The sequence below is a fragment of the Monopterus albus genome, unplaced genomic scaffold, assembly GCF_001952655.1.
Source record: "Monopterus albus unplaced genomic scaffold, M_albus_1.0 scaffold27.1, whole genome shotgun sequence".
Classification (NCBI taxonomy): domain Eukaryota; kingdom Metazoa; phylum Chordata; class Actinopteri; order Synbranchiformes; family Synbranchidae; genus Monopterus; species Monopterus albus.
The window spans coordinates 222,946-241,750 of NW_018127907.1; the positions used below are offsets into that span (position 1 = coordinate 222,946).

General features: G+C 41.5%; 1 protein-coding gene across 12 annotated transcripts in view; it reads right to left on the reverse strand.

Annotated features, from left to right (window-relative positions):
• The window catches only part of LOC109957513 (rho guanine nucleotide exchange factor 9), a 47,053-nt gene that overhangs the window by 16,513 nt on the left and 11,735 nt on the right, over positions 1-18,805 (reverse strand). For 6 of the 12 annotated variants that reach the window (XR_002274564.1, XM_020595432.1, XM_020595434.1 and 3 more), the window contains 2 exons: positions 830-1,009; positions 14-103 (listed from right to left, as the gene is read on the reverse strand). Coding sequence is in view for 11 of the 12 variants with exons in the window: in XM_020595432.1 (XP_020451088.1) it covers positions 14-103; positions 830-1,009 (270 nt within the window). In the remaining variant the exon portion in view is untranslated. The other 6 variants (XM_020595437.1, XM_020595435.1, XM_020595438.1 and 3 more) reach the window with 6 other exon arrangements.

Here is an 18,805-nt window from a genome sequence, read left to right on the forward strand (position 1 = left end):
TGGGAAAACGCACCTTTGACGTGGTGTTTTGGAACCGTGGAGTTGCTATGGGGTTGATATAGAAAACCTGTTTTGTTTGGGGCTGAGGAGGGTGGGGTTCCACCTTGAGAGAGAGAATGACAGAACAGAAAGATACTTTTTGGTTGACAGTCAGTCAGCCTGTCTGCCCTGCCCTCTCAGGAGTGAATATGAAAAGGTGGACAGGTGGGAATGGTCATGAGGTGTGTCTGGGAAGGGTGGGGGTGGGGGCAGGTGCTCTGCTGTGGAAGCCTCAACCTGCAGCGAGGGTGCTAATTCTTCATGTCAGTAGGTTCAGTGAAAGAGATCTAGAATATCATACAGTAGCTGGATTAGTCCTCTGAGTTAATACAGTGTTGGGTTTAGTTGAGCTCAGATATGGGCGATATTATATAAACAGGCTATAAAGTGAAACCACTGGAAATTTAAGTGGATTTCAGGGGTAGGAGTTGAAGGTGATGCCAAACTATAAAAAGGGGCGCATCAGCATCTTTGTTTTATTGTCCCCCGAACACCCGGTAAAGGCACTTAGCTAGCTGTTCTCTGATCTCTTGAGTGTTATGTATTATTAAAATAAAGCATTAGTCAACTGGATGTGTCTCTGTGTGGAGCAAGCATATCAGTGTGTGTGTGTGTGTGTGTGCTTTGTGCATGTGTTTTGTGTAGATTACAGAATATTTGTGCATGTGCACTTCCACTATGTGTTATTTAGCAGTTTTTGTGCATATGTTCATGTGCCTTCATCTCTGTATATGTGTGGGTGTGTGTTTTGCCTATGGTCGCTGGCCAGCCATGGCTACAGCTAACTCACCCGTACAAAGCTGGCAGGGAACCATCCTTCCTCCTCATCAATCTGGCCCCACCACCAGTCTTTGTTGGAGGCATCCAGCACCTTGATGACGTCACCAGCCTTAAACGCCAACTCCCGGTCCGCCATGGTCACATGGTCCCATACCGCCTCAGCGTTGACGATCGAGCCTCCACTTATCAACTGAAGAGATTGGAGGGAGAAACATGCGATAGCTTATGCTTTATACTCATCACATGAAGCCACTGCTGTGAAAACACCACTGAAACAGCATAACCAACACTGCTGACACTCACCAATAGATATGGACCCGTGTGATCTAAAACAGCATATAAATCAAATTTGATAGTGATTGTAATACAGTAGTGAGCCTCATTTTGGCCTCGGTTTGTATGAATCCTTGTTGTTAAACCCACTCAGATTACTAATGGATGCAAATACACACCCTCAAAGCCAGGGCCCACTGGCAGCTTAGGGACTGCAATAGAACAACACAATAACTAACACAGGGTACGATACAACAAAATACGACAACACAAAAAAGGCAAAGCCATTAGTGGAGAAACAACACAGCGTTCAGAAGCACAGCACCACTTTCCACAGAGGGACAGTAATTGGCCCATTATGACATTAGAATAATTACATGTGTTAATGTAATATAAATGCTGAGGAGCAAACAAATGTGAAGGGATGGATAATCTCCTTTCCTTCATGTTATCATGTTGTCATGTTGTTACTTTATGTGCTGCAAAGTCTTTGACAGTACATGGAAGGATGACTCATCAAATCTTTCACAGTGATTTTAACATCATGCATAAATAATGTTGACGTTATGTGTCACTGAAAACAGGTTCAAATTGTAAAAGTGTGTGCATGTACATAAGCAGAGTATTATTTTCTGTAAGGGCATCAAAGTGTGTCAGGTGATCAGTATTCTTTAGGGGACTTAGAAAGGCTAAAGGTTGTTCTCATTAAAGCCAAACAAGAAACAGCAGACGATGTTCCTGAATAGGACCTGATGTTGATCCCATCCATCTACCAAACAGCACCCCTATCCATCACACTGATGACTTAGCTTTGCTGCCTGGAGACACACACATCAGCACATGCGTACACGCACACGTGCAGCTTCGCTTTTAACTTCGTATGCATTAAAACCTGTGTATGCTTCTGTGGCACACCTCCAACTGTTTGTTCCAATTGTTCTCTCCAAAAGTAGTGCTCATCAGCATTCTCTAGTCCAGAGCTATCCATGCATCCAGTCCCTGGGGCTGTGGGCAGAGCAGCCAGTGCTAACCAAGCCTGACAGGAGCTGCTTAGTCTCTAGGTAAGGAGTTATCAAAGCCTGGAGACAGGTTTGTCGCATGGGTGAACATAAAATTAGTTCTTTACTTGTATTAAGGGTTTTGCATATTAATATTAAAGTTAGTGTTATTTTTAAACTAGAGCTAGTTATGTTTTCCCTGACTCATTTAAGATTAATTTGCCTGTTATAAAAAAGAAATCCCCAGATGAAAAAACCTTTTTAAAATGCACCTCATCACTACAGCACAAAAATGCTATTCTACCTTCCTACTGATGCAGTGTTTGTAAGACTGTACAGAGAAACTGCAGATTGTTTGTGCATGAGTATGTCTGTATCCATCTGAACCCCCAAAGAGGATCTGAGCTCTCAGACTCAGCAGCTACGTTGCCCCATCCAACCTGTAGCCGAGCCTATTTCCTAATGCCTTACTGAGACAGCTACAGGGGATATAGGCCAATCAGGGCAGAGGAGTGAACATAGGGAGGGACGTCCATGCCTGGAAGGGAAAGAACAGCCGTCGTCATGGCGACAGATGAGGATGCTTCACTGGTATTGACAAGATGATGGGATGAGGCAAGGACACTTCAGGATGCACCAGAATATTTCCAGATTTAGGCCTTAGAGTGTCTCTGTGTGTGAGATGACATACACAAAGAGTGGCCACTGATTAAATGTCAATATCACTCTGTTAATGAATAAATATATATGACAAACTAATCACATTAGAGAATCAAGCACCATAACAAGTTGTACGCCACTGTCAAATGCAATATCATAGGCCTCTGAATGTCAGTTATAGATCAAAGATGTCACTGAGTAGGTTGATTCAATCAGGCGTCACATAGAGCTGGGAGCTGGGGTAACAATAGCTCTAGCCTATATCTCAAAGCACTCCACAACAGGAAGCCAGGAGGATTACTGCAAAAACATGTGTCACGCTGCCATGGCAACAGGAATGATGAACAGTGCTCAAAAAGATTAAAAAATCATTGTTGAACCAGGAAAAGGAACATAAATAATTCATTACACAAATGGACAGTTAAAAAAAAACATGCCTAAATGACTAGTGGAAGCCACATCAGCTCTGCTCACCCATCGCCATCTGATATCGGGGCCTGTGCTTGAAGCAGCACCCACAGAACAAATGAGTTTTAGCACTGAGGTCAGTCTTGCTTCTTACTCTTTTACTGTAATGTCTGATTGCCCTAATCCACCCTCCATCCCCCGGCACCACTCCATTTTCATCCCCAATTCATTCCAAGCACAATCTCTCCAGTCCCCATCAATCTGCTGTAATATAGGTGACAGACAGTAAGAGTGAGGGAGAGAAAGACATAGATAAAGATCCATTCACAGCCAGTGGTCCTCCTTGCTTAACGCTCTCCTTCCCATCATCTTTCCATCTCCTTAATCAGATCAGCCCTGCCCCCTCCAATACATTGCATCCTTTTCCCATCTACAGACCTGAATAAATTAAAAGCATTACATAATCAATCTTCCAAATTCCTGCCTTAGCACAGGTTCATACCTAGCCTGATCAAACAGCATACAGTAAACACAGACACACAGAGGAGTCTTGCCACAGTACTCACCGTTAAAGCTGTGTCTACCAGCTGTAATGACCTATGTCATCATTAAGGTTACACTGCAATTACAACAGCAAGGATCAGAAAGCGAAATGGCTTTCTTTAAACAGCAAAATCTGTATTTGGGTCAATGCAAATGAGTGCAGAAAATGTACCCCTACACATGGACACACCATATACGGCAATACTATTCGTTTCAAGCATAAACATGGAGACTGACAAGGACATGTGTAAGAATAAAAATCCGATTCACTGGCTTATATCATCTTTGCAGCACAACACATCAGCATTCACTGCACTGGCAGTTCCACTGCATTCCAACATCCTCCTCTGTCTCTAGCTATAGCACAGCTGCACCAAAGCACCTACAGCATCCCTGAGCAAACGCACAAATACCTTTAGCCAGGCTTACCATGTTTGTGGCATGTAGCTGTTCAGAGAGTGTATGCATGGAGAAGTCCGACTCATACAATCATGATAATGAAATTCCTTTTGGAAGTGGTCGAGGTGCCGGTCCTCCTTAAGAGCTGAGCCTGAGATGTTGAGTAACAAGGTGCTGTATTACAGAAAGAGGCTTCTCTTTCCGATGCACCGTGTGAGTCTCGCGGCCGTCCTCCCTGTGTCTGCCAACCCTGTTATGTAATACACTTATGCCCTGAGTCTGGGAGCCAATCAAAGTTGCTCTGCCTTAAACCGGTAAGAAATGCACATACACACATATACAGTTGTCTTGCTCGCACACACCGTCTGCACATTGACACTTCTGACTGCACAGCATTTAACCGAACTCTATTAGACGGCACCTGCCCTGGAGGAATTACAAATGTGTGAACACTTGGGACGTGTGAGGGACTCTGATTCAAAGAGGAAGCATAGATAACATCCACCCAAGACTTTCATGCATGTACACAAACACACACAACTTCACATGGTTACATCTAAAAAAAAACACTGCATTGTCAAGTGAGTTATAACCACTCCACTATACAACAATATGAGGCTATGTTTACAGTCCTAAGGAGGTCCCAGCAGTGAAGGATGATTATGCCTTGTACAGGTCATATAGGTATCTATGTTCATAATACATGGCCACCAGACATTCCTTTCTACACCTACAGTAGGACATTTATAACTTAAGGAGACACACGCAAAAACACACACAGGACTTAGCCTTGAGTGTGAGAGAGCACACACAGTATTCTAGCCTACGTCCCTATTAATCGGACTGTCATGGATGGCTCTGGGAAAGGCTTTTAGCATATCTATTTCTAACATTCATTCAACATTCATGCCACCTGCCTCCAATCCTTTATTAGATTATGCCTCTGCATGTGGAATAAACGGAAAGTGGCATTTTGGATATTCAGTCTCTTAAGAAATATGCACATACAGCATACTGATGTATTGTTAATTAGTCCTTACTAAGTGACCAGGTGTTATAAAGTGTGGGCTCCACACAAAGAGAGGTGTCATAGTGAAATGTTGCAAACATGATAAATGGGAATATTGTGGGCTGTGAAATGGGAGCTGAGTTTAGCTGAATCTAAAATGGGGGAAACCTTGAGTGACAGAGGCCCTCCTTTATGAGACCTAGCCTTGCCTGCAACTGCTCAGGCTACTGTTCATCTGAGATAACTATGATCCTCCAGACTCTATGCTCAGCAGCACAAACGTCTCACTTGCACCTTTATTTGCTAGAATATCCCATCACTTCAGTGGAGAGACCAATGCTCAGCTATTAGCTGCCATATTGTAGATGTGGCTACAGTGGATCACAATAGAAAAACAAGTCCTGACGCAGCACTAGGCTGTGGTTAAAAAAAGACCGCCAGATTCTTTTTTTTCATATAAAAATATACATATTACAGAACGAAATCAATCCGTGCGCATAATCCACAAAATACAACATGGATGAGAGGGGGAGATCAACATAGGGGGCGACATGTTTATATGCGGGGTTTATGAATCTCCAGTAACCACAGAAAACGTAAGAGCATCATAGATCTGTACCCTGCACAACTACGATCACCACCAGACAACACTAGCTATCACAAACGGTGAGAGGACACAAGACATAACGAAGGATTGGGGAGGGGGTAACAGAAATACATTATGTTGTACCAACGTCATTCATTTCAACGCGGTGCCGTGATGGAGCGCCGGGTGTCCCCGCTCTCGACCAACGCGCACCGCCTTTCTCTTCTCTCCTGTGTGATTGTGTGGTGCGCTGCGAACCGGGCCCCAAGCGCAGATCCATTAACGAGTACCGAGGATGAACATCAACAGCACGTTCACAAGGACCAGAACCGCGATAATCGTAAACACCGCGCAAGTCTGGACATCCAAGGCCATGGCGCTGCGCTGCGCTGCGTGCCGATGCTGAGATGCTCTCACGGTGATGGGCTGTATTCAGCTCCCCCGTCTAGACATGTAGCCTCAAAGCGACCAAGAAATCCACCATTAGTTTGGCAAGGAATGAAAAGAGAGAGAGAGGGAGATGCCCCTACGCCTCTTCACACTACACAGTGTAATTCACAAAGGCACAGGAAGAGATGCATCATCCTCACCATCATCATCGTCATCAGTGTGCACCGCGATCTCTCCCCGCTAGTCAACACCTGCCGGTGTTTCGCCTTTTCCCCTAGACCGACCGACTCTCAGGCCAATAGATTCTCAAAGCAAACAAAAGAGAAGCTGTGCGCAAGCTGTTCGCAGCTGCAGAGCTGCCTTCCAGTGAGTGGGGACCAAGGAGAGCGGCTGAGAGGCGGTCCTCCTGTATTAAGACTGATCAGCACTCTGCTGCTGGACTACCGGAATCAGCCATCACCTACTGTCGGGGGAGGGGCACAGACTGCCCCTCGCTGACTACATCGACCACAGAGGCCAGAATCATAACCTCATTCATCTCTTACCCCATCTAAAAATATCACAGTGCCGTGATGACTGATCATTTGCCATTAAAAACCCGTGATGAAGGAGATGTAAATGTCAGAATAATGGACGGTTCCTCAGAGTGACCACCATCTTACAACTTTATTGATATGTCAGCCTTTTCTGCCAGTTTGTCTGTGGTCACACATTAGTCACATACTGTTTTCCCGGTTGATCTGACAATCCAGCTAATTTACACGTTATGTGCACCAGACCTACGTCACGGATAACAGCAACAATCACTTAAAGGTGTCTCCCCTGGCAATTCAACAGGGTTTGACTCTTTGTTTGAGTGGTTCCAGCTACTTCTGATTATTGCATTTTCTAAAATGCATTTTAAAATAGGCAGTTCTAAACAAAATTAAGTTATGTAATCACACTGTCAGTGCCAAGCTCATGGCCCACCCTTCACTGTTACTCTCTGGCAACCTGCACTTTGGCATATGCTCAAATTTTAAAATTCTGTCCAAAGCACAAGGGTTATTTTAATGCATGCAAGAATTTTATAAGGCACGAGGAGCACAGAAATTTGGACAGCAGTACTCTTTCTCTGATAGCATCAAGATGATGTCTACAAATTAGGAGGTGTACATGGGTGACATCACCAGAGCATCCGATTGTAGTTGAATCACCGTGTTAGTTTTTTAATTACATTAACCAGTAATAATCTGCTTTCCTTGCAATAGAAATATTTAATGTTTTGCATAAAAATAAATATTAGATTTTGCAGCAATTATTACACTTGATTAGGAGGGATTTTTAAAAGAATGCTTCAATTTTGTATACAGAAGGATGATTTAATGGTGGCAACAGAAGCAGCAGAAGATATCCAACATATCCCATTTCATCGTGGGGTCACACTGGGTCCTACAATTTCCACACTGCAGCTTGACACCATATTTTTGTCATATCCTCTCCCGGTAAATATCTTTCAAACGCTGAACCCCCAGTTCAAGAGGCTGGCTCATCTCCTTGTCATCATTAGGCCTGTTTTCCCAGGCTGATAAAGTTCCTACAGAGCCAAAAAAAGACTGATTTTGCAAACTGAGTGCTGCTCCCTGAGACTTATAACTAATCTTGATGTGTAAAATCGGTGAAGCTTCTTCTTTGTTAAAAAATTTGACAAGCTATATACTGTAATGAGATGAGGATCAAGTGTGTCTATGTGTTTAGTGTATACATTTTTCATAATTCTTTTAATTGTGTTTGCTGATGCAAGGGCACATGCACAAAAAGATGAATTTATAGGCTTAAATCCAAGGTAGGGAAATGTCTTAACCACCAATGTTGGCGGGTGCGCAAGTGAAAGATCATCTTCTGCTTTGCACAATGGATGAGTGTCCCAACCTGCTGAGGTGCCCTTAAGCAACTAGGTTAATGTCATATTGCATTAGTGGAGTTGCTCAGTGTCCCAGATCAGACTGCAGCTCCAGAAACAACCTCCAGATTTAAAGATGTGTGCCGTAACTGTGTTAAGTATGCATCAGGACATAATCTCAAATAAAGCTACGTATATGGAATTCTCTATACTAAGCCAGCTCTCATTTGTGGAACAGGAAAAGAGATAGGCATTGGGCTCAACAGTGTATCAATCTCATTTCCAAACCCCCAGGAAAAGCTGATACCTGCTCATGCATGAAACACCCTGTTCCCAGAAAGATTATAAAACAGGATAACAATGAACCTTGACTGTTATATTCATTGAAACCACCAATATAATTTTGGCCTCATTACTATATAATATTAAAGGATACAAATATATAAGGAGATTGTTCTCTTGACTTGATCAAGTAGCATGGATACATTCTTGAAGGACCTTAAGATGCAGGATGCATGAAGTAAACAGAGCCTGCAGCTGTAATCATACCAGTTACAATGGATTTTAATGCCCCCCCGACCCTCCATCTAAAACCTCTCAAACCTCTCTTGCAGTTGTCCATCCATATGATCAGTATATTTTAAACACATCTACACCAATCCATGGATAAATAAACAGGTAAAACATGATGTTTGATTTGTTAGATTTTTATGCTTTTATGCTTAAAGAGCGTTCTGAGAAGTTTCTGTGGAATTTTAGGTACTTTTTTCACTATGTAAAGGAGCGGACCCATGCAGAGTACAGCTGACATCCTGCACAAGCTACAGACATTTCAGAGCCATCTTTCAAACCTACAGGAGGTGCAAGTTTGGTATTCAGAGCATAGTTTTCTGTGCAGCACTCCTTTAAGGTTCACTTTTATGAGTTTTGTGAGTGACAGAATACGATGGCCCCAGTTCCTGCCTGATACACGTGTTTGCCATTGGCAGGCACACCATTATTTTGGCCTTCACAGTGATACCTGAGGTGAACACGTGAGTGCATCCTGACCTGAAGCACTTATCCAGGTGTCCGCGCCTCCCATTGTTGGCAGATTATGAAAAGAGCAACATGATCATGAATGAATTCATACAGGATAATCAGTTCAGCTCACTCCCCAGCTCTCCTCTCAAACCAGCCACCGCCTAGTTAACCATCCAGCACACACACACACACACACACACACACACACACACACATACACGGGGACACACATCCCCTCTCCAACCTACACTCTGTCTTCACATTCAGCTGAGAGCTTTGGGATGGATCAAAAGTTCTCAGAGTAAGTATAAAAGAGTAACACCAAAAGGAATGCACTGTATCAGTATTTTTAAAGCCATAAATAATTTCCAGGGTACTTTCTGCACATGCATGATGATAAAAGCAATGGCTCCTAAAAGCCAGGCTTTCAGTGATTTGGAGAGAGCTGTAAGAGGCATCACAGCTGAGATATGACAACCACCCCTGTCCCAAGACAAGCTTTTTTTTCTCTGTTCTTACATGTGTGCATGTGTGTGTGTGTGTGAAATGCAAAGAGGGCAGATTACATAAACCTGCCCTACCTCTGTGGACTCCCTCTCCAATCTCCCTGACATTTGGACAACAAAGGTCACATCTGAAAGTCTAAATCTCCACAGACACCAATGCTAATATACTCATACATATACAGAAGAGATGGAGAGTTTGTAAAAAGGACAGAATATCTCCCACCAACTGAACCTAAATTTACTGTATGTGAATTACCTGCATCATGTTCAGGACTCTCATTGGATTTGTACTATCATAAATGGGTTTCACTAATGGAAGGCCTATTCTGATACCATTTTTTAGTAGCGTCAAATAGTTCCAAACAGCCAATTCAAATCCAATGTCTTCTGTAGCGAACAGCGGAATTCATCAGCAAATTACTGGTTTTAACGACTTGTACAGCCTTGTAAACTAATTCTGTTCTGTTGTTGTAGACAGATTAGCTAATTTAGCTAGTTAGCTAATCTACTGAAGTGACAATATTTGAGAGAGACAGTTGAGAGGTTGTAATATGCATTTCGACATGTCACTAAACTAAAATGCCACAAGTATAATTACTGCTCTAGATTTCAACTGCTCACTTTAGAAGACTGCAGCCAAATCATTGTAACTCTGTGGCACTGATCCTCCTAATGTTTGAAACTATTCAACATTCCCATGATCTGCCATTATTGCAAAAACAAACAAAAAAGGTCCTTATAAGAGTCAATGGAGATGTCGTTGCTGTCCTTCTTAATCCACTCTGGTCCAACCTAACAAGATTACAAATCATTGTGGCATTTGAGAAAAAGTCTTAGTTCTACTCACTGAATGTTTTACAGCATACTCAGCCACATCCCGTGGTCTTCATCAGCTATAAGTGCTGTGTGACACATTTATAATATAAATGTGATGTAATAAATGTGATACATTTATAATATAGCTGTAACAAAAAATTAAAGCTTATGCTTCTAAGGGCTAGTATTTATAGCAGGACCATTGTATTACTGTATGTTGTAGTCCCCTCAGTGCAGTAACTGTTTTAAATCATGTCAGCAAATAATGTGCAAGCTTCCGCCTAACCCTTCACTGTTCCCTGTGGAAATTAATGAAACTAATTGCCAAATGAATAAAGGTAAAATTTCAGAACACGTTTTTTCCTGTCAAGGCTTTATTCCATTTAGAGCTGACAGGATTAGTTGACAAACCATTCAGCTTATTGACATAAAATTGATGGGTAACAATTTTAATACATTTTCAAGCAAAAATGTAAAACATTACCTAGATTCAGCTTCTCAGTATTAAATGTCTGCTTCTGTTCTTTGTCTTATGTGTCCTATGTCTTATGGTCGGGCATCATTAGGACAAAACTATCATTTAGAAGACTTGAGATTAAGAAAATTATGATAGGCAATTATGATCACAATTTTCTGACCAAAAATATTAATAAAATAATAGATAAAATAATAAAAAAATGAAAATAATCTTTAGCTGTAGCTCTAATTCTATTCATCTATCAGTTGAATGGCTGGTCCTGTGGTGTGGTTGCAACAACCTGGAGCTGAACACACTTAAAACAGTGGAGATGAACAGTGGACTTTAGAAAGAGCGCCCCTCACCATACTCAGAAGCACTGTATCAGCAGTAGAGTCCTTTTGACCTCACAGTTCAAAAGGAGGGCAGAGAAGATTTTTGCAGACCCCTCACACCCTGGACATAAACAGTTTGAACTCCTCCCCTGTGGATGGTGCTACAGGCCACTGTACTTCAAAACAGACAGTTTCTTCCACTGGGCCGTCACGCCGATGAAACCCATGACTGTATAACAGAATGACAACCCTCAGTGCAATACCTGTAAATATACATACAGTATGTTGTATATATTTATCTGAAAAACTGCGTCCTTTTTCTTGTTTACACATTCTCTTTCGTTCTTTGTTCTCTCAGCCTTATCATGTTTACTTATGGAAGAACATTGTACATACATATTGAGAGCCAAATTTCTCTTATGTCCAACATACCTGGCCAATAAAGCCGATTCTGATTCTGACTTCTCTAACCGTGCAACCAGGTTTGGTAAAAAAAGACATTAACGGTACATGGTGAACTTGTTTCATGGTTATGTACTCTGCTTGTCACCAGGGCTTAACAGAAAGTCTATTACTGCAGCTTTGGCACCAAATTGACAAGCCAGTCTCATTATCCCACCCTTCACCCTCTCTTGTGAAAATAACCCTTTCCACAGAAGAAGCTGCTCACTTCCCTTTTGACTGGGACATCTTTTCCCCATGAGAAAACTTCTCCAGTGCACACTGCCTACCATGGTCCAATTAAGCCAGAGGGACAAGTTCATCTGCAAACAGCAGAGGCCAATTTAATGTCATGAAACTGGACTCTCTCCAGACCTTGAGTGCACCTCAGTGTCCTGTCAATGAATATTACAAACAGCAATGCTGCCAAAAAGCCTAGTGTACAGTAATTGCACTATTGCAGCAGAACACTACTTTGATTTCTCAGGGCAATATCGACTCATAACAGTTAGTAGTATCCTGGTAGAATATAAACAGGAAGCCCTGGTTCTTTAGGCAGCAGTTGTGTACTAAAAAAATGGCTCCATCCAACACTGCCACCCAATTTTTTTAATCATTAGCTTAATTCTAACACTTAAGTGCATAAATCAAATTCAAATCAAATGAAGAATCTCTTTCTCTAGATTTTCTTTATACCCCTGCATACAAAATGGATACAGATTGGGCATCCACTCATTATACAACCAAACTTTGTAGAAATACAGAGTAAATCATTGGTTGAATTCTATTATTTGTTTAACAAACAAAAAAAGGCACTGACCATACTCTTTCATGTTCATATATTGGTCTGGACTCTTGGGTTCTAAATGTGGATCTGCTCTGCGGTCAGTTTTAACTATGCTGCCATTTATCCAAAGAGCTAGACAAAAACAAAAAAAAATCACAGTTGTAAATGAATCTGTTTGTGGTCAGTAGGTATTTGGCTAATGGGAGGCAAAGTCCACCACACCCATTTCCTCTCCAGTCTGCTCCAATTCTTTTGTTCCCCTCCCATCCCCATGACAACCACACTGACTTCCTGCTTCCTCCCAGGCCTTCCAGCCACAAAACGCCCTAAAAATAAATCTCTGGACTTTTCCTGAATGCCATTTTGTCACCATTGTTCAGACATCAGCTGTTTATTCGTTCAGCTCAATTTGGCTCTTTGCATAAAGGCGAGTCAGTGAGTAAAAGCACTGAGAGATTTTACAAAACAGAGTATGACAGATGAGAGAGAAGAGGGAGGTCATGCCACGTAGAGAGGGCGCAATCAGGATTAAAAAGTGACAAAATGTGTTCTGGAGACTGTAAAACCGTATTCTTAAGACAGCCCCTAATGAGACTGAACAGCATCGTGTAAGCTCTAGCAGGCAAACTGGACACAAAAAGTATTTGTATAAACACTGACAGAACTAAGGGTATAAAGTCAAAGTAATGAAAAGAATATAAAGATTTTTTTAAAAACTGGCTTCTGAACACAAGCTTGTAGAGGAGATACATAAAATCTGAGGCTAATTTAATGCACATCTCACTTGTTTTCCACAATTCTATGATGAAAACGTAGGGATTACTATGCTAAGGGAATGCTAAATGACATGCTTACATTATACAACACAGAGAACTCCAACTCAACACACTCCCCTTGAACCTGTGTTAAGAACCCAAATTATACTAGAACCATTGGGAGGGAACTGTCAATATTTGATAACAGCGCATACTTTACGTGATGATTCCCACCAAGGGTTATGGTAAAAATTAAAGAAACTTTTTGACCTTTTGGGAACTAAACTTATTTGCTTTGTAGCTGACTGTAAAATCTCATTTGTTTGACTACTTCTTGTTTGGACAGATGCTGTAACATTCTGGGATGGTGCACTGGTTGCCTGGCAACCACACAGTGATGCTAAGACTTCAGGTCGAGTCACTGCACTTGGCTGTTAACATGTTAATTAATAAGCTTTAGAGGGTGAATTTTGGATTTGTATCCTGTAAGCATGAGAGGAAGAAGACTGAAATTTCTGTAAAGTTTCCCATAGAGGGGAAACACTGCCTCTGCTAAAAGTCACTGTAACAAGCTCCCCAAAGACAAAACTAGAGGTTTTCACAAACTGAAAGTTGAAAATATAGTGAATAAATGTTATTTATTTGTGTTTCTTTTACGCATCAGTGGCAGTGCTTAGGTAAAGTCCACTGACCGGTTGTTTAAGAACCAAGCTGCGGAGTGAGGGATAAAACCAAATGGCCTCTACTAGGATTTGGTCAGTTGTTTAAGTCAACTCAGCTTTATTGTACTTCTGCTGTGCTGGTTGTGAGTACTGAGCATGCTCGCTGGTGTTACCGTTCATTAGAGCACTGTCAGCACCCTGCAGGCTGAACTTGGAGGTAAGAGAAGTAGTGCCTTCCCATCCTGGCTGCGATTTCTTGCCGCTATATTTGCATGCAGTGTTTGTTTGGCTATTTCTACTATGTCTGTTTGGGTGCAGAGTATGCATATTTAGATTTTTTTTATTTCTGGTGATGCTCTTCACGTCATCTGAGACTGTGGCTGGCAGTGATGAGCCTACTCACCCACTCTGATCAGTCATCATGCCCATCATATGCAAGCCATACAGGAAGCATTCAGACTCCTTCACTTTTTTGGCTCAATTAATTTGCTGATTAAATTTTAAATGCATAGAACTGGAGCAGGTTTTCTTCTCTGTGTTTGGCTGTATTCATCCTTCCTTTGGTTCTGCCCGGTCTCCCCATCCCTGCTGCTGAGAACTCCACCCATAGTATGATGCTGTCTCCACCATGCTTCACTGTAGGGATGATATTAGCCAGATGATGAGCAGTGCCTGGTGTTCACCACCAGACACAGTGCTTGGAGTTCTGCCCAAAGAGTTCAGCTTTTGTCTCATCAGACCACAAAATCTTTTTCCTCATGCTGTCAGAGTCCTTTAAATGCAATTTGGCAAACTCTAAGCATTATATGCATTTTAGTCAAAGTGGCTTCTGTCTAGCCACTCTACCATAAAGGCATGATTGATGGAGTGCTGCTGAGATGTAGTCCTTTTGGCAGGTTTTCCTATCTGTTAGAGTGACTGTTAGGTCAGTGACCGAGGCCCTTCTTGCCCACTTACTCAGTTTGGTTGACAGCTGACTTTAGAAACACTTGTGGTGTTTCCAGTTTTCTTTCATTTCACAGATACTGAGGCTGCTGTGCTCCTGGGAACATAGAATAGTTTTATACCCTTGCTCTGATCTGTGACAGATGTCTGCAGCATGTTGCTTGGCCTTCATGGCTTGGTTTTTGACCTGACATATAGTTTATGCTGTGGGACCTTACATACACAAGTGTGAACCTTTTTGAACTATGACCAGTCAGTTCAGTTGGCCACAGGTGGACTCCAGTCACGTTCTACGCAAATTTCAAGAAAAATTAAAAGAAACAGGATGAACACAAACCCCCAATCTGAAGTGTTACAGCAAGACATTTGCAGGGCTCTGAATACTTTCTGAAGCCACTGTAGATGTGTAACTGACTATAAAGGGGATAAAAATCTACAGCTCCACCTGCCTTCAGAGCCAAAATCATTTTAAGTCTTCACTACTTCCACGCCACAAGACTTCAAACACAGAGCAGTGGACTGAAATGCAAAGCTCTGCAGTTAAATGATACTGGGATGCAGAGTTGTTTAGTATTCTGTGTTTCTCAGCACCATCCATCTTGTAGATAGGTCAATTTCTACCATCAAAGCCTTCATAGGCTCCATCTGATATACTGCTGTCCTGTAAAACATTCACTAACAAGCCTGGCAGCCAAAATATATGACTGGGCAAAGGCCTAGATGTACACAGAAACTTGCATGCTCTCATACTCATGCACACAAACACCTACACACACAGCAGGCTGTAGGACGCAGGTGTTTTCACATGCCCGGGAGGGGGAAATGATGAAGGGATGGAGTGAACGGAGGGGAGGCAAAAAAAAAAACAGTGAGGGAGAGAAAACATGATCTGAGGAGAACAGAACAAAGATGGAAGTAATGGAGGGAGGGATGATAAGCATTGAGGTCAAGAAGAAATCGAGGCGTATGGACAGGGAGGATGAGGAAGAGGTACAAGAAGTGAGGGGGTCGCCTAATATGTGTATGTATAAGAGGATATCTGTGCAGATTCTCAGTCAGCCAGGTCATAGTAAACCTCAACCGAAATAACCTTGGAAATCAACTGGACTTGGGTTTCTAGATCGAAGACGTTTCACCTCTCATCCAAGAGGCTTCATCAGTTCTGACTGACTGGTGTCGAGTCGGAGATATTTATCCCCCTCGGTGTGGTTTCAGTCCTTAGAAGGCCAACACTGTCCATTAACCACTGTGGAGTGAACGGAGGGGAGGCAAAAAAAAAACAAACTCCAGTGGACCAGAGTCAGCAGTCCACCTCCACCAGAAGGAGAAAGGACATTCTTTTGAGGACAGTGAAGTCCAGATACTCTCCAGAGAACATCGCTGGTTTGAGAGAGGAGTTAAGGAAGCTATTTTCGTAAAAATAGAACACCCCTCACTAAATAGGGGTGGTGGACTAAGACACAACTTGTCTTCCATCTACAATAATGGACAGTGTTGGCCTTCTAAGGACTGAAACCACACCGAGGGGGATAAATATCTCCGACTCAACACCAGTCAGTCAGAACTGATGAAGCCTCTTGGATGAGAGGTGAAACGTCTTCGATCTAGAAATCCAAGTCCAGTTGATTTCCAATGTATAAGAGGATTTTCTCTGACGCCACATGGGGTGTAACAGGGAGTCAGCAAGGTCAAAGGCAGAAAGTTAAGCTAAATAATGTACACAGGAAGTGGCAGCTGCCAGAAAAATCCAGCCCATCTTTCACAGAGGCCTGCAGGATACATTCTAACTAGCAAAACACTGTACAGACAGTTAGCTTCTGTCTCATTATTAAAGGGCGGGGACAAAGTCACCGTATTATTTTATTCATTAACGTATATTTAGGTTACCGCAAAAATGCTCTGTAAAACATCCCAAAGTTTTGTTATCTTTAAAACTCATCAGTACTTATTACCCACCTGATGGGTCATTGTCAGTACAAGATTACTTCTCGGCTCATATGACTGTATAACAGTAAATACTACAGGAAACTATGTAACTCACTATTCCTATATCTAAAATTAAATACACTCAATGTGAAAAGAATGCTTAAAGATCTTCAAGTAAAGGTGAAAAAAGTACTTTGACTCAAAAACTCCTTAAAAATAAAAAACTATAGTTGTATATAGTGTCTTTTAAAAGGACTTTTCTAGGATGCTGCCTTCACATGCTCATCCATTTAAGCCGTGGTCACAGAGTGTGTTAATGTATAGTGCAAAGCCGTTTCACCGTAGAAACAACAGCTCACACGGTTGACAATGAATGAAATACAAATGACGACTATACTGTATAATGATTGTGGGAAATTCACACAACAGCTAAATTGTGTTGGCTTAGTTTTAAAGAAGACAATTAATGCAAAATACCTCTTAACCCCAAGACAACAGCCAGCAGCCAGTGCAAATCAGCCTGTAAGTTGGCAAAGCAGAGAAGAGACAAACAGACCTGACTAATCTATCAACGCAGTGGGTGAGTGATAATACCTACAAGCCTTGCTTCCTTTGTTTAGAGCCCCCCGGTGCCACAGGTGGTTACATTTGCTGAAATGCTTTTTTTAGTTAGTTATGAGAGCTGAGCATGAATATAAAACAGCAAGGGCCAAATTATGTCTTAGAGAAAATTCATTGTGATGATTAAAAATTTTGTGATCTTTTAAACTTTTTTGTATTGTATAAACTCTTGCTACATACAGTCATGGCCAAACACACACACACACACACACACACACACACACACACACACACAAAAAGCCAAATCTGATATGTTCCACGCAGAAATGGACTGGACAGAATTATTGACAAACTCAACTTAATATTTAGTAGTACACCCAAGTTACCATCAGTGAGTTTCTTCCACCTCTCAACTGGAGTTTTGGACCACTCTTCTTTTGCCAACTGCTCCATGTCTCAGATCTGAAGGCTTCAGACAATGTGCTGGAGATTCTGAAGTGACCAGAAATTAGTCCAGATCTAAATCCCATTTCTGGTGATTTTTGAAGTCTGCTTTGGGTCACATGCTGTAAGACCCATGACCTCTGACGGAGACCCAACCTTCTGGGCCCTACATTGTGCCCCAAAATTCATTGGTAGTCTTCAGATTTCATAATAAAGTGTCAATAATTCTGTCCAGTCCATTTTTGGAGTTCTGTATAGAATGTATCAGAATTGGCTTTTTGTCTCGTTCCAATGCAAACAAAAGAAATAAACATGAGAATACTAAAGACTTTGTGATTGCAACAGTTTTCTGGGAGAAGTGGTGCATTATCTGACAGAAATGCAGGGGTGCCAACATTTTTGGACATGACTGTAGGTAATTAGATTAGTCTTCTCAAAATTCAGTGGTAGTCTATCATTTAGGTTATTAGATATCAAATGTGGAAGTTTTTGTCCTAAGGGTGGCAGAAGAGTGAGCTGATGCAGACTCCAAAACATAAAGTCTCTTGTGTTCAGTGAACGTCAGCACAATTCCAATTTTCACAGCATTTTAAGTGGTTCATATTACTATGATATTTTTGATTTGATTTTGATTTGATTTATTCTTTCAAGCATGTAAAGACAGTTGATATGTCAACACACATAATTTTACACATATCCAACAAATGCTAATCCAATATCAATTTGCTTATACCTAGTACATGCTTGAATGGAGTAGGAAGAAGTCAGACTTATCCAGTCCTACCCCATGACATCATCTTACCATCATTGGTTTACAAGCAGTATCTCTACATAAATAATTCTCTTCTACACCACACAAGTAATATACTAAAAAAATTATAACAGAGTGTTAACATTCTTACATAATTACATTCTTAAATAATTATCTTCTACACCACACAAGTAATATACTAAAGAATTATTACAAAGTGTTAACATTCATACACCACACCCACAATGTTCCATCTGGTTAATCATTAAGCCTGTTCTTGCATATATCCTGATTGACACATACCTTTATATTTATGTTTAAACTCGTCAATTCTATTACTATTTTTTATGTCCACACTTAAATTATTCCATAGTTTTACCCCACTTATAGAAATACAAAATCTTTTTTTGGTTGTACGTATAACATGAA